The 20,942-nt window shown below is 42.3% G+C and overlaps 1 protein-coding gene across 14 annotated transcripts in view; it reads right to left on the bottom strand.

Annotated features, from left to right (window-relative positions):
- Nucleotides 1-20,942, bottom strand: part of ANKS1B (ankyrin repeat and sterile alpha motif domain containing 1B) — a 757,254-nt gene that overhangs the window by 69,895 nt on the left and 666,417 nt on the right. For 11 of the 14 annotated variants that reach the window (XM_036456619.2, XM_036456625.2, XM_036456621.2 and 8 more), the window contains 2 exons: nt 2,823-2,930; nt 485-664 (listed from right to left, as the gene is read on the bottom strand). In XM_036456619.2, coding sequence (XP_036312512.1) covers nt 485-664; nt 2,823-2,930 — 288 coding nt within the window. The remainder of the gene's footprint in view (nt 1-484; nt 665-2,822; nt 2,931-20,942) is intronic. The other 3 variants (XM_036456628.2, XM_045587622.1, XM_045587623.1) reach the window with 1 other exon arrangement.

Below are 20,942 nucleotides of genomic sequence, written 5' to 3'. Positions count from 1 at the left end.
CTACTCAACTTCACAACGTGAGATGATGCAACTAGGAGTCCCAATAGAACACTTCTACGTAGACGTGTAAACTTGGGAGGAAATTAACAACACTATCAGAATTAACACTTTCCCCTGATTTCTGCTCCGTCATCCAGCCCATTTACATGTTCTCATCTAGACCTTTATTATTTGTTTCATTATGATTTCATTCTTGCCCAGTAATTATTCCCTTTAGGGCAAAGACTTTCTGGATCCAATGAGAGCGGACATAATTTCTTCAGTCAAGATCAAAACCAAGCATCTGTGTATACCTCCCATTCCCAGAAAGATCCGTTTCAATCTAGGTCAAGTGAACAGGGAATGAAAGCGATGGCATACAACGGTCAAATTCCCACTGGTGTGGACAACAGGCATCATTAGCTATCGCTCGGCGTTAGAATACATTTTGTGATACGGGTGAAAGGCAAAAGAACATTACCAAGGCATTTAAGTAACACCTTACCTGGGCCATCTGCCTCTCCAGTTTTGATCGGGGAATATCATCAAAGTAGTTTTCATTTCTTCTCCTCCTTGCATCGCCCTGCATGATAATGTGAGGAACGTCTAGGGAGCCACCAGTGGTGTAAGTGCTTTGGCTAAGTGATGGAGACAACTGAGGAGGAGTGTGATTACCACTGGGTTCCTGAATGGAAATACATCATGAAGTAAATACCACGTTTTGGCGGCTAACCTTTGGTTGCAAAATTGTGAAATACCGACAAGACACACTGTGGGGGTGGGGGGTTTCTTTTTGAATCAACAGCCAAGATGTGGGTGGCATCCCACCATCTTGTGAATGGCATGATCTAGTCAATACTTCTCCCCCTTCTAAGGATTTCAGGCCAAAGGGTTAGAGTACAAAGAGTCAGGCTCTTTTCTCCAACCAGCACAGTGGGTGATCTCAGGAGAGAGGATGCAGAGGTCAGGCAACCTTGACACAACCATCCTCCAGTGGACTGTGTCCTCATCATGGTAGATGCCATGACGAGGAAGCTAAATGGGAACCACCGGGGCTTGATCCTCCATCAATCAGTGGTCTGGCAGCCAGTTGAGAAAGAGGACACAGTACGGAAACAGAGCCTGTCACACGTGCAGACAGCAGGGCAGTGCACAGAATGACTTTCAAAGGCAGAGGTGACTTAAGCTGGGGAAAAATGGTTGGAAGTAAGATAAGAGCGGGTGTTCAGCTGGGCTCTAGTGTTTGCAAGGAAGAGGAGGATTGGAGGGTGCTGATTCCCTGGCTCCCCGAAGGTTCTGGACCGCCTTTGATAAATGAAGGTTCTGCATTTTTTCTTGGGGATCTCTACTGTTCTCCTGAATCGCCTTCAGGGAGTCAGAGGGACGGTGCAGAAGGGAGGGGAAAGAGAGTCGAGTAAGCAGCAGGGAATGCCTCCTCTAAGCAGTCATTCCAGGAGGGCTATCCTGACGGTGCCTACATCTTTCTCCCTCTTTGTGCAGCAAAATGAGGGTAAGACAATCATCTCTCTCTAGCCTCATTTTCCTCCCCATTTATTTGAAGCGCCTCTTATTGAGGGAGAAAAATAGGTCCTAATTCTACTTTCACTGCTCCCAAAACCCTCAACTAGCCTTCGAATGTCCCAACTAGTCTCCCAATTGCCCCAATAATCACTTTTCCTAAGGGCTCCCTCCTGGAGCCAATTCTCTTTCATTTCCCGAAATCTTTGTGCATTTTCTTCTTTAAAACGGAATCAGACTCAAATCTTTCGTTCTTTCATTCTTTTTTTTTTTTTAAACAAAATCCAATAGCTTTTATTGTTTAAAGTATTACATGCCTCCTTTTTTCCCCAATTAACCGACCCTCCTCCTCTCCATTTTAAATCTTAACAGCTCCTGTCCTGCCCGACCCTCTGACTGGCCGCTGGTGGTTATGCTGCTGGCTGAAATTCATTGATAAGAGGCATTCTGCTGCATTGCATCGCTGGCCGTTCTGCTGAAGTGCACTGTGTGCATCGGTTACAATCGCTCCCTTTTCTGACGCTTGCAGAAAGGCAGTCAGAGGCACGCAAGTGCAGGAGCAGATACAGAGCACAGACTTGGAACTCCCCAACTGCTCATGGACAGCCCAGTTTTTGGATGAATTTTAGAAAAGTTCCTGGAGGCCTCAGATACCCGGTGAATATGGGCTGCCCCTCCCCCTCCATTTCGCGTGGCAGTCCTCTCCCTCATTTTCTCTTCCTCTAGGCCTTTTCCTCCTTGTCCTCCTTCCCTTCCTGCTATAGTCCTCCCTGCCTCCTGTAGGGTTTCTCTCTAGTTGCGCTGCCCCATAATTCTAAACTACTGCTGAAATAGTTTATTAAATATTTAGTTCTAGCTTCTCTCACCTTAATGTTTGAAGTGGGCAAGGCTGGGCAATATTTACTTCATAAAAGACCTAAGACCCTAAGGTCTTAATTTCAAATTGACCTTCACTTAGCTGTGGCCTCTGATCCATTTTCTTTCTTTCAGTGGGTTTGAGGAGTCTGACAGAAATCTCACTTCCTCCCTCTTGGTGTAAATGGGAGTGTGGGATGGCAGTCGTGGGGGGATGGGTTCTTTAAATGTGGGGGGTTGGCCAATGAGCATCTAAATCTCAAAAATACATATTTAACCAATTGAGGGGGGAAAAAATCTTGTCTTTTGAAACACAATCAGAAGCGAGATTGTTTTTCGGGTGGGAAAGGGTCGCTGTGTGCAGCACAGCCCGTACTTCCTGACTCACTGCTTCCGTCATTTCATGTTCGTGCCCCATGTTAAGTTTGGGGGCCAGGAGTGGAGAGAACAGGCATATCCTGAGCACTTACCCTGAGGGTGATGGAGCGAGGGGGCTTCTGGGGCGGGTCCTCGTGCAGCCTGTCTCCCAGTGACGCCAAAATACGTTTCCTGTGGCCGATCAAACTGATTTTTAAAACCTGAAACGACACACATTTGGGTGATTTCATTGGAGAAAAATGACTTCTGCACGTTCTAAGAGATGAAGGAACGGAACGAGATTTGTACAAAGCTACCTCTGCCCCGGGACAGATGTGAAACCATTGTGAGCCTTCCAGTCCAGGAAGGTAGAAGGGCCATGGAGAAAGTGGTGGGGGGAGGAGGAGAAGGCGGAGATGGTCCCCCTCCGCTCAGGCTGTCCCAGGCCCAGCCTCTACTCAGCAGCCACAAGACCTCTCAAAAGGCAAGCCAAGTCGTCTCCTCAACCAGCTGGACTCTGATTGCTTGCTGTTGCTTTTAAAATAAAAGCTCAGTCCTGACTGCTTCCAGGCCCAACAGGGCTGGCTGCCCACTGCCTGTGTTGTGTCCCTGCTTTTCTCCCTTCCCTTCAGGATGCTCAGTCACACCGGTTTCTCTGTTCCTTGAACGTCTGATACACATCCTCGCCTTGGGGCCTCTACCCTGTTTGTCCATCTGTCTAGAAGGCCCCTGAGAGGTCACATGACGCCTCTCACCCCTCTGGACACTGCTCAAGTGTGGATCTCCTCACAGAGGCCCCCCACTCCTCCTCACGAAAGCACTGTGACCTCAGCCCCATCACACTCTATTCTATCCTGGGTCTCCCCACCCCTCTTTTAATATATTTTCATTGATTTCAAAGAGAGGAGAGGGAAAGAGAGATAAAAACATCAGTGATGACAGAGAATCACCAGCTGGCTGCCCCCTACTGGGAATTGGTCCGGCAACTTGGGCACGTGCCCTGACTGGGAATCAAACATGACCTCCTGGTTCATAGGTCAACACTCAACCACTGAGTCACATCGGCTGGGCTGTGTCCCCTTTTGCTCATTCTCTGAAATAACTTCATTTCCAGGGTTAGCGTTTCTGTGCCCCTCTCCCCCAGGTAAGCTTCCTGAGAGCAGGTTCCTGGTTTGTCTTTATGCCTTTTTTTCCAAATTCCTAAAGCAATGCCTGAAATAATAGGGGCTCCCAGAACAGGAGAGAATGTATGTTAATTTAGATAAAAGTTGTAACGTAGGGTTACAATCAAGCACTGTGACTTGGGGGACTCACGGTCTCCCCCCGATAGGATTTTAAGTCCGACAGAGCTGCAAAGGACACCTTAGAGAAGAGATGACACAGGGAACCCAGACTTGAAAACTCGCAGTCCCTACCCTTCCTGCAGCTTTGCACAGGCTGCCCTTTCTATTGTTCCAACACTCCTATCTGGAAGGGCTTCTTCTTGCTTTATAGGTGAGGAGACCGAGGCTCACAGTGGTTCAGAGTGTTAGAGAGTAGGAATTTCTGAGCACTCCGGAGAGGCCGTGGACTATGCCCCATATAGGGTTGTCATGGCTGACACCAGGCCAGGCCTTGAGATACGGTTTCATGGCCCCTTCCCCTTGCACCTCACAAAATAGCCTTGCAAGATAGAATGGTTCAGCTTTCCAAAGAACAGGAGAACCCTGTAAACAACATGGCTGTCAATAGCATGGGCCTGACATTATTTGGGAAAAACTGTTTTGTCTTGGGTTGCTTACTCTGCAAAAACAGGATGTGGTTCATGTGCTTAAAAGGTGATCTTGCACAAAGGGTCGGGGCTGCCCTCTGACCTCCCTGTCTGGAAGGCAGTACAGCCGCCAGCCAGCAATAAAGGCTCCCTAAATTTTAATTTGGTTCGGACTCCAGTGGTCTTTACTCGCGTTCACTCCACAAGAGTTGCCCATCCAAGGGCTAGTGGGAGGTGGCTCTGGGATTTGAATCACATTGGCTGATTCCAAAGCTTGTAAATTGCAAAGCTTGGGCATATCTCCCAACATGAATACAACATGTAGATGCATTCACAAAAATGTATTTCCCCTGTCCCTGCCCATGTGATGTTCCAGGATATAACAACTCATTTTTGGTAACTAGTTCCCAAAGTAACTAGTTTCTTAAAAATCTGTTCTCTCTTTTCAGGTTTTCAGGGAGGAGGAGTGAGCATGTTTTTGGGCATTTCATCCTATGCTAACCTTGAATTTATATTTGCCTTGTTGTCACTTCGCTTATTGGCTTTTCTGCCTACATTTATTTAGATTTTAAAGTAGCACTTAAATTAAAATGTCCATGTACACACACACACCATTGATTTTTATAAACCTCCCAAGCTGATGAGTCCTGTTCTTTGCTGTTTGTTTGCATAAAGCAGGTCCTCCTCTCAGAGATCACGTTAGTCCATGTTCTCTGCACCATCTCCTCCTCCCGCACAACTGCTGAAGGGGCACTGAAAAAACTGCTCCCAATACAAACGAATAAAAATTGCCCACAATATTCCAGGTATAAGGGAACCATGGCTTTCCATGTGAGCAGGATACAATTTTCTGCTTTAATCCCCCTTGAAATCGCATCTGAGGTAGGGATAAGTAGGGACAAAAGCATACCCTGGCTGTAAAACCTCTTAATTTTGTCATAGCTGATAGTTCAAAGCTCTTTGATCACAGAAAGATGGTTTGAATGATTTCTCCCTAAATTACTTATCTTACAGTTGTCCACGTAGAAACCCATCTGCCATGCGCTGCCCACTCACAAAGCCATGTGTACTCTACCTGCATTCGTATTAGTCAGCCTGGCATTTCGCTACCTAGAGGAGCTTAGCAGTTTCTGCAAATCTGGAATTTGACCATAAACTCCTTCGTCCAGATGATTTATAAATATGCTAAGTGTGGCCCCAATGCTGCTTACTTGTAGGCAATGCTGTTTATACAATCCAGGGAAATGCCTTTAAAATATTCTTGCATTGATTCATTCTCTCTCTCTCTCTCTCTCTCTCTCTCTCTCTCTCTCTCTCTCTCTCTTTAAAGCATCAAGATCAAAGAATCTCCCAATTTCAGAAACTCTTTTCAAATGTATTTTGTAAATCTAAAACACTACATTTTCTTATTTCCTTTTATTCTTATTTTCCATTACTTTGCCAAAGACTTCCATTGGATATAAATTCATTCCATCAAATCCCCATGGCCTTTCTCCCAGTAGGAAACTGGATCTGATGCTGATGGTGCTACCCCGAGCTCCTGAGTCCAGCTAAAAAACGCTTTTCATAGTAATACAGATGTTCAAAATTATTTTGACAAGTAACGGACACTAAACAACAAAAAACTGCCGAAACCGGTTTGGCTCAATGGATAGAGTGTCGGCTTGGGGACTGAAGGGACCCGGGTTCGGTTCCGGTCGGGGGCATGTACCTTGGTTGCGGGCATATCCCCAGTAGGGGGTGTGCAGGAGGCAGCTGATCGATGACTCTCTCTCATCGATGTTTCTGACTCTCTATCTCTCTCCCTTCCTCTCTGTATAAAATCAATAAAATATATTTTAAAAAAATAAACAACAAAAAACTGGTAAAACCGAGCTGGTGCAACCATCTTTGCTGATTCTACTTTACTCTCCCAGCTCAACCGTGAGCAAGTGACATGGCTCCTGCGGTCTCTGTTCTCTCACCTGTAAAGTGAGAACGTTCATGTCAATCTCAAGTGTTGGTGGGAAGATGAAGTTCTAAGCATAACCAGCACAGTGCCGGGCACAGAGAAATGCAACCTTCCTGGTTTTCTTATCCTAGCTAATGGACCCTGAGGAGCACAGAAATCCTCACCCATTAAACAGAGACTTGGTCGTTTTCATAGTCAGTCATGTCAAACAAATTCACTGGTGTTTTTCATGAAGAGGAGTGGCTAACCTTGGAAAAGCAGTGATAGGAATGGATCTAGTTTCTAGCTGTTAGTTTAATTCTGGACCTAATCTAAAAGAATGCATGTTATTCTACACACACCATTTAATCTCTGATAGGAGGTACTCTGAGCCATTCACTGGAGCTCCATTGCTGTCTACCCAGAACTACGCAGAACTACCCAGAAGAGGATGGATGAATGGGTGAATAGATAGAATAAAAAATTTACAGTGATAATTCATATCAAGAACATTTGAGTAACTTTCCTTACTTATTAGAAATAATCCCATATCACAGATGATAATTATTATCCTCTGAACATTTGCTATGTTCTAGTTCTATGTTCTAATTGTGCTAGAAAGTGTGCCAAGTGCACTATATATGTGTATAAACTTCTCAATCTTTTCAAAAAAATAAACATTATTATTCCCATTTTTGAGATGCAAAACCTGAGACCCACGGACACTGAGCACCTTGTCTGAGGCCACACTGCTAATGGCACTATGGCTAGGATTCGCACCTGACTCAGCTTGCTCTTCCCCACTCACTATGCTCTTCTTCTAGGTATTAACTTCTATGCCTTAGCTCCGTGGTTGGCAAACTGCAGCTCGCAAGCCACATGTGGCTCTTTGGCCCCTTGAGTGTGGCTCTTCCACAAAATACCACAGCCTGAGCGAATCTATTTTGAAGAAGTGGCATTGGAAGAAGTTTAAGTTTAAAAGATTTGGCTCTCAAAAGAAATTTCAATGGTTGTACTGTTGATATTTGGCTCTGTTGACTAATGAGTTTGCTGACCACTGCCTTAGCTACACTATTGTTTTATTTCATGACTTGAGATGGTGCTTTTTGTTTTGGGTTGTCAAGTTCAAAACATTTATACTGGGTCTTGACCTTCTGGAAAACATTAAAATTATACAGCTTTAGTCTTGGACGAGGCTTACAGCAATGTTCAAGCTAGGTCAAAGGAGCCCAGGCAGTTACCCTACAGAGTTCCATGTGAAATGCCTAGACAGGTGTCCCCCGCTTTTTGAAAATTCGCCCTATGCCACTTGGCTTTCAACAGACCTACATTAGTTTCTATCCGTTGCTAAGTGAAAGAAATCTGAAGAGGATGTTTACTTTTACGTAAAAGGTGAAAATGGGAAAAAGCATTCAGTGTTTGTTTTGAACTATGGAGGCAGCTGCACCCTGAGCAGCGAGAGAGGCCCCCATGCTCCTTCAGTGGGAACCACACTCAGCATCTCAGCACCAACTGCCACAGCTCTGAGCTGTCTGTGCGCATCTGGGCTTTATCTCCGTTAATTTTGTGCATCTGTTAGCCAGATGTGTCCTAAGGTAATTTCTTCCTTGCTTTAAGCCACTTAAGGCTTAAGAAAGGTCTCATGGGAATGTTCTACTTTCTGATAGTAGGGGAAATCTGTATAGACAAAGACCAGACTATCCTCATCAACCCAAGATTCAATCCAAGTTGACTAATAGTAGAGTGGTAGGAAGGGTGAGATTTGGCTTCAAAACTTCTAAGTCAGTGGTATGGAATCCAATCAGCAAGACAACAACAGAGAGTATTCCAAAGAAAGATAGTCATTATGGGAAAGTCAAGTCCAAAGGCCATTGGGTTTGCCTTGAGTGATATCAGCTTAACATCTGATAATTATTGTAAGTGATAGGGAAGTAGTGAAATCCTACCACTCCAGGCACCATGACAGATGTCCAGTCAATTTACAAATAGTTTTCAAAACGCCAGAGCAACGGTTACTGTGGCAGAGAAAAATTCTTTTCGATTTTCATTAGTGTTTGGTGAAAGTTAACTCTATGTACAAGGACCCAATGGGAGTGAAAGGTAAAGTAATGGCAACATATAGGGGATTTAGTTTTTTTAAGATATTAACACAATTCAGTTAAACTAAAAAATAATATTAACTTTCTGCCACCAATTATTTGGAGAATTCAAAGGGAAAACATGGAGAAATTGGGCACAAATAACTATAGCGTCTAACCATTAGCTAAGGAAAAATTACTATACATGTGCCCAGTTCCAATAGATAAGAAATAAAAGTTATGGCATGTTTCCTTAGTGGGTTTTTACTACAACTCTCATAAAAAAGGCAAGGAATATTGAAACAATACAGGTCTGCTGAATATTGGTATCCACTCATCAAAGGAGTAGCTATCTACAAATTTTCTCCACTGTCAGTTAAAGGGAGACATTCAGAAACAACCCTGCAAATCCCAGCAAGAGGAGAATAACTGTGATGACAATGCCATACTATTTTGTCACTTTCATTTATGTTTCTGGGCTTAGCTGTGGGAATTCTGCTAGACAATATGATGACCCTACCCCTGCAATGAACAGCTCTCATCAGAATGTATGTCCTAGCAATACCGAAAGTCGGGTGCAGCTGGACTTCTTTTTTATTCCTTTTAAAATGTAATGTGCCACAAATTAAACATGTAAAATTTAAGGTGATGTACATGAAGCATGCTTTCCTCCCTACCTGCTTTAAAAAAATTAAACAATGTTTTGATTATAAGAACAATACTGTTTTCCTATCATAGAGACAGAAAAATAAATGAGAACAAGGTATCCATAGGCCATTTGCCTTTAGGTTTATTTCCTTTCATTTCGTCCCCACGATTATATTTTGTAGTGGCCATAATGTAAGTACAATTTTCAACTTAATTTTTTTGCCCAATGTGGAACTTTCCTGCATATTCAACTCTCAGTAGACGTTTTAAGTAACTCCATATTACCATATTATTGCTTTAGAGAAGCACTTCATAATTCACTAACCATTCCCCTTATTGTTGGAGATGTAGTTTGTGATTCCTTTCTGGATATCAAACATTTTACGTCCTTACAAATATCCTATCCTCCTTCAATTTCCATTTTCATTGCCATGTTTGCATAGGCACGATACGAAAATCACCAACAAAAACTGCAAGTGCGTACACATCATGCAGAAAAGTCATGTAGCGACAGTCTGTCCCCATGTTCCACATGAAATCGCAACCCATTTATTACCGCTGGGCCAAGTCCCTCCAGGGACAATGGCAAGTCCACGTTATCTTCCTCAGTGTCACATGGTGCATTTGTTATGCTTTGGGGTTCAGATTTAGCAGGCAGATGTGAAATAACACATGTAGCTGGAACCCCCCAGGGATTACACATGCAGCATCGCTGAGCACACGAGCGATTCTAGTTATCATGGTGCCTTCTCATTTCTGTGTTTTTGTGCAGGGAGAGATTTATTTATTTATTAAATTTTATTTAAAAAATATATTTTATTGATTTTTTACAGAGAGTAAGAGAGAGGGATAGAGAGTCAGAAACATTGATGAGAGAGAATCATCAATCAGCTGCCTCCTGCACACCCCCTACTGCCCGCAACCAAGGTACATGCCCTTGACCAGAACCGAACCTGAGACCCTTCAGTCCGCAGGTCATCGCTCTATCCACTGAGCCAAACCGGTTTTGGCAGGGAGAAATTTTTACTTTGTTTTTATTTAAATAGTCTTTAGGATGAAATGGCTTCGTCTGCATTCCAAATCCCCCTTCCATTTTAAGGGGATACACTGTTCCCCTCTCCCCTTTCTAGATACTTGCTGACTAAGGACAGCAGCTCCCTAGCAAAATCTTGACAGCTTGCCTGGCTTCAGAGCAGCCTCTTGATCTAAAATCTACCCAGAGATATGTATAAAACAGCACATTAAATAACAAAGACACTGTTCAAAATTTTGTTGTTAGGGGTATTCAAAGATAGAGTAAGAAAGTTTTAAGTTTCTGTTATACTCAAGAGAGAAATAATGCCTTAGTTCAGGGCTTTATAATTCCCAGAGCAGCTTCCTACTCGTCCATAGTTAATGTAAGGAGAGCTGCACAAACCTGCAAGTGTTCTGCGGATTCCTAGTGGTCTGGATGCCCTGACCAGAAGTGGAGGTGGAAGTTTATCTGCTTTGTTCTCAGCTGCAGAACTAAAATCGTAGTTCAATGGGAAGGAGTCCCTCCTCCCTGGCTATCATTTCCAGACACTTTCCACCTGACAGCATCCAGGCAACAGTGCCAGTGTGCCATTGGATTTCCATTCCCGCCATTCCAGACACCCGCGTTGGAAATGGCATTTGATTTCCGACTGTGACATTTTCTCTCTTATTTCTTGGAAAGTAATAATGCGTGCCGGCACTGCTATGGTGGAGAGAAGGACCTCGGAAGCAGAAGGTCAGGATATTGTGTGTGTGTGTTTTTTTTTCTTACACTCTTCTTCTAGGGGAGTGATCTTTAACACCTTTGAGTTGTGCTGTTCAAGGGTCAATGATAATCTCATTCAACAAACATTTATTGAATTTCTTTCACCTATGCAATCTGTGAGCCACAAAGAAGAAAAAATATTCAGTCCTCTAGAGCTCTCAATCCAGTAGTTGGAAAAATATTTTTTAAATTTTGTTTATATATTTCTATCTATCATGTGTCTGTCCATCCATCTATCCATCGGTCCACCCACCCACCTACTACCGAACATCCATCCATCTATCCAAATATATATGTCTACTCAGCTACACAGATTAAAAAAGATTTCTGTTAACTAAAGCATTATATCTCTCTTAAGTATAACAGAAACGTACAAACCCTTCTTACTCTATCCTTGAATAACCCTAACCACAAAATTTTGAATAGTATCTTTGTTATTCAAACATGCTATTTTATAGATATCTCTGGGTATTAGATCAAGATTTTAAATCAAGATTTTAGATCAAGAACCAGTCCTGCCAAAACTGGTTTGGCTCAGTGGATAGAGCGTCAGCCTGCGGACTGAAAGGTCCCGGGTTTGATTCCGGTCAAGGGCATGTACCTTGGTTGCGGGCACCCAACCAATAGGAGTGTGCAAGAAATGAATATATAGATGTGTGCAAGAGGCAGCTGATCGATGATTCTCTCTCATTGATGTTTCTAATTCTCTATCACTCTTCCTCTTCGTAAAAAAAAATAAAATAAAATAAAAAAAATCAATAAAGTATATTAAAAAGAAAAAGAACCAGTCCTTTCTCCTATTAACTAAACTGTCTTTAACTCCAGCCAATCTCCTCCAATCTCCTCTGCGCCACACACATCCCTTTGGCCCACATATACAGCACCTCTGTACACTCTAGAGTGTCTGCACCTCCTTTTCAATTAGGCTCTTGCAAGCATGAAATCAAGACCCATCTCAAGCCTTCCTTGCTCACCTTGGATCCCAGCAACCTCCTTCTCTGAATTTCTCTAGAACCCGACTGGACTATAAGCTCCAGAGGGTGAGATACAGGGTCACTGCATCGTAGGGTCCCTCATAGCACCCAGCATACAAGTACATCATCAAGGGCCATCCCTGAATCTCAACCTTACATGTAAACAACAAATGAAATAGGAAGATGTCTCTGAAAGGCAGAGGTGAAAGTAAAAGAACACCGTATCCTATTTCTTTTCCTTTTGACTTAACAGTTTTCTATTCCTTCTGAGCTTTAGTGCCTCGCTTTCTTGGAAGGCAGCTATGCTCACCACTATACCACCAATGCTGTGGCCGGTGCCTCACTTTCTTGACGTAAGTCTTGCCGTGGGTGATGTAAGACTTCCTTACCTCCCATCTTTTTCTTTTATCTCGGATGCTTCATTTAAGAAAAAAAAAAAATCACTCTGACTAGATTGTCCCTGTTTTTTCTCTTCTACTATTACTTTTCCTTTTTTTTTTTTTTATATGTTTTTCTTTATTTTTATTGACTTCAGAAAGGAAGGGGAAGGGAGAGAGAGATAGAAACATCAACGATGAAAGAGAATCACTGATCGGCTGCCTCCTGCACTCTCCTCCCCCAAATGGGGATCAAACATGAAAACCAGGCATGTACTTTGTCTGGGAATTGAACCAGTGACCTCTTGGTTCATGGGTCAATGCTCAACCAGTGAGCCACACCTGCTGGGCTGCTATTACTTTTCAAAGAACCTGTTATTAAATAATAATTTGTATGATAGACGCCATCAAAAGGCAACTGTGTTAACCTATGGGAAGGATCAGAGGTTTCAAGTTACACGGTTCTAGGGAGAGCAAAGGACATTGGAAACGAGTGAGGGAGGGGTCGGGGGACGTGTGTTTTCTGAGTATAGTCTGTTTCAATGAACAGGAAATACTAATTATGAGGAAATGAGAAAATCTTTACATGGAAAGAGAGACCTTACTGGTATAATTGCCTCTGAGCACTTAAGGGTGCTGGAGGTAGAAAAGCCTTCTTTTGTAATCAAGGAGAATCATCAGTTTATTTGTAAAGCTCTCTGAATTACCTCTTGATGAAGGTACTAATTTTCTGATTATATTTTCACATAAACATTACTCCAGAAGATGAAAACAAATACAAACAAACCAACCAATCAGTTCCTAACCAATTTCCCTGTAAGTTACTTTTAAGTACAGCTTGCTGTAAATTTGGTTTTTATAGGAAAAAATTGGTTTGCACTGCTCAATAACCCAATAGTTGGAATTACTAAAGGAAAATTTTGTTGCTAAAGAAAATGGGAAATATGTGCTACATCCCACACCTGAAGTTATTCTTGCAGATGTGATGATGGTCTAAAAATCTCTTTGCAGTATTATTAATACCTAAAAATGCTCTGCGGCTCCCGGCCGGTGTGGCTCAGTGTTTCAGCCTTTTCTCTGGCAACAACCGCTTTGTCATCAGCCACTCTTCTTTCTCAACTTCAGTGGTCTCATTAAAAATAAGTTTTTGTTGGACTATATTCATTTCCTTTCCCTGACAGGGTTATTAGTATGAGATTGACAGGCCAGGAGAATGCCACAGTCGCTGTCTTTGATTCCAATACAGCAGTTGATGAGTTTTTTCATTATCTATAATATAAGATGGGGGCACTAGGAGAGAAGAATTAAGTGGAATCACAGCTGGTTGTCCATCTACACCAAGAGGCTTGATGGATGACACTGTTGCAGCTTATAGGGGGACCATTGATTGAATGCCATAGGGCTCTGGCCCTGGATTCTGCTCTATTTGATATTTTCATTAATGGCATCAAAGTAGACACCAGAGGAACGTTTATCAGATTTTTCAATGACATAAAGCTGTGAAGGCTATTTAATATGGTAATGGGCCAATGCAAAAATTGAAAATTTCCTCTACAGGTTTAAAGGCCACGCTGATGAAATTTAAGAGGGAGAAAGGTAATGTCCTACATCAAGGTTCCAAAAAAAATCAATTGTTCAAGTTCAAGAAGATATAGCTTTGCCACAGTTTATAGAGATATCTGAGTTCTTAGTTGGACACGAGAAGAGGTTTGGTGGAAAGAATGCAAGCTCCATGATTGAACATCAACCTATGAACCAGGAGGTCATGGTTTGATTCTGGTTAGGGCACATGCCAGGGTTGTGGGCTTGATTCCCAGTGTGGGGCGTGCAAAAGGTAGCCGATCAGTGATTCTCTCTCATCACCGTTGTTCCTCTCTCTCTCTTTCTATCTGAAATCAATTTAAAAAATGTCAAAAGAATGCAAGGTTAAGGTCAGAAGGGAAGGGAACACACACATTTAAAATGACTTTTCAAAACAAATAATCTCATTTCCCTTACTATTCAGTCTTAAAGACTGGTAATCATCTCTATTTTAGAAATGAATAAACCGAGGCTCAGGAATTTTAGAAACTTGCCAAAATAGGTGGCAAAGCCAGGTTTTGACTTCCAAAATCCTGTTCTTTGTATTCATTGTGCCCAGAGCTACTGCGAGGTTCCAGTGAGACAATTTTAATGGAGGAGTCTAGCATGGTACCTGGCACACATCCCCTATTCAAAAGTGGTTTGTCTATTCTCTGGGACTCCTATAGCTGTAAGGCTGTGTGATTATATCTAAATGACTGGTACTTTATTTATTACTAGAGGCCTGGTGCACAAATTTGTGCATGGGTGGGGTCCGGCAGGCCTGCCCCAATGGGGGCTTATCAGCCCCCACTGGGGGGGCGGTTGTGGGAGGTCAGCCACCCCCGTCCCCGGGGCTGGGGGGCCGTTCAGAGGTGGGGCCACTGGGGAGAGGGGCAGCAGGCGGTTGGCCGGCTAGTCCTGCCCTGGATCTGGCTCGTTGGCCAGTTGCAGTGAGCGCAGTGAGCGTCATAACAACCAGTCATTCTGGTTTTTCTGGTGTCCTGGTCACTGTTTTTTTATATATATAGATAGTAGGAGACCTGCAGTTCATTCTCTTTCCAAGTTTATCTACTAATACAACTACTAGAAATAATTCTGTCAATTTTTCTATATTCCTGTTACTCTTTCATCATTATTCCTAAAAGCTTAATTCCAGAAGAGGAAGCTCCAGCCAGGAAAAAGGAAGTGGGAAATTTGGGGGCAACTTGAAATCTCAGTCAGTAATGATTCCTGGATAATGAAAACTTTTTTTTTCTTCTCCTTAAATTAAGGTAATTTCAAGGGCTGCATTAGTGGTTTAATGTTGCATATTTACATGAAAAAAACCTCAATTACCTTTAGATAATGAGGTGGTGCATATCTCCTTAGTATAATGATATGCATGTAGAATGTACAAAATTCAATGATTTAATTAGTGAATTTTATGGTTTAAATCCTTTTCCCTCTGTTGTTGTTGGAGTCTGTTATTTGACTTCCTCCAAAATATATGTATATATGTTATATATAAAATATGTTCATATGTATTATATAACATTTGGAATTCTTCCTAAATATGTATATATTTAGAAATATGTACTTAGAAATATATATAAAAGTATATGTATTTAGGAAGAATTCCAAATGTTTTATAGTACATAATATATATTCTTCCTAGATCTATAATCTATATAGTTAATATAAATATATGAATATTTAGGAAGAATTATAAATATTATATATAATCTATATAAAACTCTAATATGCAAATAGAGCAAATGGTGGAACAATCGAACAACTGTTCCTTATGACATGGTCGGACCACCAAAGGGCATGCACAAAACATGAGGGTGTCAGCTGTGGTGGGTGAGCGAGGGTGCCAGACCAAGGTGGGGTACCAATCACTGTTATTAGGGCAAGCCTCTGGAGGTTACTGAAAATTCTTTACTTCCCACATACCATGGTCCTGCCTGGTGCTCACACCTGCTGCTGGCACCTGGCACTGCCTCTGATCACTGGGTGCCATCAGCAGTGCAAGGGCAGCTGCCAGATGATCACCCCTCAGGTTTTCTCCACCTCCCCCTGCTCCTGCGGTAGACTGGGGCTGGCAGCTGCCTTTCCCACCCACTTCTGGCAATGGCCCCTCTCACACTTGCTGCCAGCGATGGCCCTGCTTGCACCCACTGCTGGTGCTGGAGCCACTGCTTACACCCACTGCCAGCACTGTCCCACTCATACCCACAGCTGGCACCGCTGCTCACACCGCTGCCAGTGCCCGGTGCCTATGCCGATCACTTGGCACCATCAGTGGGTGCAAGTGGTGGCTGCCAGCCCCGATCACTCCTGAAGGCTTCTCTACCTCCCTCTGATCCCGAGGGGTGATTGGGGCTGGCAGCTGCCCAAATCGCTCTACGCTGTCAGCGGGTGCAAATGTGGCCGGTGTCATCAGTGTGTGGGAGTGGTGGCGGTGAGAGGGGGGCTGCCGGCAGACAGGGGATCAGGGGGCTGCTGTGGGAGGGGCCAGGCGGGGGCACAGAGGATTGGCTGAGACCCATCCCTGTGCCTACTGCAGCCTCGTGGCCCACAGTTCCTTTCAAGGTGCATGAATTTGTGCACTGGTCCCTACTATATATTATAATCTCTACATACCTAATATACACACATAAACACATTTTCCCCCTCCCCTGCCTAAGTGCAGTTTATTCTTTCCTGGAATCTGGGAATATTGCCAGTATCTGAGCCATGCTCTGTGCAGTCCATGGGTCACTGGTTATGGTGCTGCTGCCGAAGTGGCCGAGGAAGGCACAGTGGCCCCAGCAGTGTCCCAGAAGGTTCGGCTCTTTTTAATAAATGCTTAGGAGCAGCTGTTTGCCATTATCTCTTGCATTAAAAGCAAGGGCTGACAACATTAGCTATGTGAAAGTTCCAGTTAATGGAAGGTTTACTGTAAAAATATAGTAATTCTTTTTTTTTTTTGGGGGGAGACTGAGCTCCTTTTAATTTTCTCTTTCCTTCTCTTCACCTAGCCTAGTCATGATTAACAAGGCTGGGGAATGGAGTCATTTAAAAGATAAAGCCAATTTGGCTCAGTGGATAGAGTGCCGGCCCATTGACTGAAGGGTTGAGGGTTTGATTATGGTCAAGGGCATGTACTTCAGTTTCAGGCTTAACCCCTGGCCCCAGTTGGGTTGCGTGCAGAAGGCAACTAATTGATGAGTCTCTCACATCGATGTTTCTCTCTCTCTCCCTCTTACTCTCTCTAAAATGCCTGGAAAAATATCATTGGTGAAGATTAACAACAACCACAACAAAAACAACAACAACAACAACAAAATATGGAGTCATTTGCTACTGATGGTGCTGGTCCTGCCCTCCCCACACCCTGGCATGGACAGGGATGGCCTGTGAGTGACCAGGTTGCCCTGTGGACGAGCTGAGAGAATCTGCTGCAACCTGTCTCACACAGATATGGAGAGAAGTGATGTTTCCAGGGATGGAGGATTCTTTAGGGGCCGGAGGTAAAGTGGGACACTCCCTTCAGGTTTTTAAGGTACATGAGCTTTGTCTTCTTTTCGGAAAGCCCTTCATCTCTTCACTATCCAGAGAACCCTACTCATCTTTCAGTAAGTCAAGACCAAGTTCAATAATTATACTTGTGAAAGATGAAACTTCTACCTGCACCTTTGTCATCAGTTCCCCCACCACCTACCACACTGTGCCAAAGCCAAGTGTTCACATGTTTCCTATGGACCAAAGTCTTCGTGTAAACATGTGAAAAACGAGCCTTATTTCTTTCTATTCCTAGTATGTTAGAAGTGGCTCAAAACTACCCCCAAGTAGACCAAAACAAAGAAATCTCCAAAAATTAAGTGCAACAACATTTTGAATGACAGTACCAAATTAGTCATGCTCTAACAACAAAATCTACTCAGCACACTGTATGAAAGCATGAAAGACATTTATTTTGTGTGAGGTTTGCAAGCTTGTTGATCAAATTTATGGGCTCAAAACAAAACAACAAGAAAGCAAAGTGATGGTCAATCCTTTCAAAGTAGATGCTAAGCCATCACACAGAAAAGTAATTTTCCCTACTTCCCATTGTAACTGAATAGGATCTACAGGGCTCCAATGAAAACCAAGCAATAGACAATGTTTTACTATTTGGTAGACAATGGGGCTTAATATAAAATTGTCTCCAAACTCATTACCTATATATGTAATGTCATTTGTACAGTGAGAAATTATTCATTTTTACTTCAAGATAACTGTAATACTAAGCTGGACAGAGAAACACATGATGAAAGTTTGGTAATTTATTCTTTTTTTTTTTTTTTTTTTTTTTTTTTTTTTTGTAATTTATTCTTATAGTAGAGGCCCGGTGCACGGGATTCGTGCAATGGTGGGGGGCATAGTCTGTGGGGATCTGTCTGCTGTGGGAGCGCTGTTCATCCCAGTCAGCAGAGTGGTGCTCCCACTGTGGGAGCACACTGACCACCAGGGGGCAGCTCCTGTGTTGAGTGTCTGCCCCCTGGTGGTCATTGCACTTCATAGTTACCATTAGGACAGTTGCTTAGCCTTTTATATATATATTGCCCTAGAATGCTGATAATATGGGGCATGTCATTAATTAATATAATGTTATTCATGTAGCAAGCACTTGATATCCCTGAAATGCATAATTAATGATGAAAATGCCACAGTGTTAATATCATACTACTGATTATATCAAGTTTTTTTTTTTTTTTCCTTTTTTTTTCCCCCCCCCACATGCTTCAACGAAATCCTCCTGAAATTTCTGGTTTCATCTTTGTGGGATTCAAGTAATTTATAAAGAAGTAAGAAAAAAAGATGAAGAATTGAAATACCAAAGCTTACTTCCTATTAATGAAAAAAATGATTGTTTGCCAATTAGAAGTGTTTTAATCTCAATCCTTTAAGGAATTTACTGATATTATTTCAGGCCTCAAATGTTGAAATCTCATATTTCAATTTTTTGAGAGGACAGTGGTGCTTCCCTTTCCTCAGCAGTTCTTGTTTTTATTTAGGTTTAATCTCTTCTTTCATCAAGCTTCATGGAAAATGATATTTATATCTCCTGAACATTGAAAGAATGTGTTGAAGGCTCCCTGCGGAAAAACCATGAGCAGAGGTAAAAATCATCGCAGAATCCTTAGCTTCTTAACTACAGGGTCCCTTAGAGAAATGTTGCACCTGAGAGATGCTAATTAAGGAGCCAGGGAGAAAAGAGATGCTACCTTGCCAAATGCAACATTTAAAAAACAGGTGCTATTAACACAGTGGTTTTATGAAGCACGTGGATCTTATATAAGCAAGGCTTATTTTTTGTTTCATAAAAATAGATGGCATTAGGGTAAACCAAAAAGGGAGTCATTTACATATTTATTAAATATATATTTTAACTGTTGATAATATTATAAACATTTCCCATTTAAAACTGAGTAAATCGTGACTTTGAGAGAAAAAAATTTGTATCTAGCCAGGAATTTAATAATATGCACCTTTTCAAACATTTCCTCCTATTTTATAATCTTTACATGGCTATTTGCAAAGTCTCTAGTCATGATGTTAAAAAAGATGATTTTAATTTCAAAATAGCAATACTGCACTTATTTATGAGGGGCTTTGCTGGGAGAAAGGTTTTATAAACAATTCATCTTAATATAAAAGGGCATATACTCAAGAGTGTTTAAACTTTGAATTTATTCCTTGGAATGGCCTGGTGGCTAATGTGTTGTCTGTATGCAAGGTCTAATAGATGTATATCCCCAGATAATTTGAATTGTCCACCAAGAAATTTATTTATGGAAGCTGGAGGATTTGAATGGATCATTCAAACAACAGAACAAATGGGCTTTGTCTGATTAGTTCGGTTTACTTGATGATTAAAATCATCATGCATGCAGAAAATTCACTTGGCTTCCAAATGAGACAGACAGACGCCCTCATGACAGACTTACTATTTATAGTCCTATCTCGGTTAAATAAAACACAAAAAACAGTTTTCCGAAACTCAGCATTAAGCATGTTTTGTTGTTTAGGTCGCTGCTGAATTGCCTCTCAGGGAGTGGAAGGGCTTCTGGTTGCTAAACTTTCTGATCTATTATCAGATCTATTATCTGATCTATTATGATTCCCCACAGCCGGGGACTTTGGGGCAGATGGATAATCTGGGAATAAAATATCAGAAATTGTAAGTACCTGGTCTTCCTTGAGCAAATACTCCTTTTCCAAGTGTTCGGTTGGTCTTTGATTAAAATCTAAGCTAAATGCTTCCTTAAGAGGCTATTTTCCACATCATGTAGGTAATGGAGACAACATTAAAGGGGGAAAAAAAGATTCTCTCCAATTCCTGCCAATACTTTAAAAATCTGCACAGCACCCAGGCCCTCCAAGATCTAAACTGACACTGAACAAGGGTACATGCTTTAACCGAGTACGGAGTTCCATTACCCCTGTTATTTAAAGTGCAAATTACTAGGAAGAAAGCTTATAAAACCTGGTCACTGTCCTTCAAAAAATTGTTTCAGCCCTGAGTTCTAGATCCCCATTGGAACTTTCTGTTTTGAAAGTGGCTCCTTGGTGGGAGACCCCCAGAATGTGGCCTGAGTACCCAGTTATTCATCAGCAAATATGCCTCTAGGTTGGTAATGCTAGGTTGTTAGGGGCAGACAGAAATGAACGGGATATAATTGCTCTTGTAAAGAACTTCCAGAAGATGTGGAATTACTAGTACTAGGCACTGACAGCTACTCCAAAGGAGTACATTCAACGTAATGAAAGTGCAGGTGAGAGGAACTGCAGATGCCTCATGGGTAGGAGACAGGCTTTGAGGAATGAGTAGGAGTTTTCCAAGTATAGAACTAAGGGAAGGGAACTCCAGACAGAGGAGATATCATGTTCAAAAGCACAGACAGAGGTGGCAAGAACATGAGAACATAACCTGTGCTGTTGCTTATGGTTTAAAATTTTTATTCATGTTCCTATTTAGTGTTGGCAAGTAAGAACTCTATGTGTGAATGGCAGGACCGGAGGCTGTGAAAGTGGATTATGGCCAGATTTAAGGGCATTCTGAAGGAATTTGATCCCAACTTAACTAAATTATATACCACATGTTAAGTGCTCCCAACAATACTTGG

Source organism: Pipistrellus kuhlii, unplaced genomic scaffold (genome assembly GCF_014108245.1).
Source record: "Pipistrellus kuhlii isolate mPipKuh1 unplaced genomic scaffold, mPipKuh1.p scaffold_m20_p_3, whole genome shotgun sequence".
NCBI lineage: Eukaryota > Metazoa > Chordata > Mammalia > Chiroptera > Vespertilionidae > Pipistrellus > Pipistrellus kuhlii.
The sequence above is the reverse complement of the archived record's forward strand: the minus strand, read 5'-3'. Positions and strand labels throughout refer to the sequence as shown.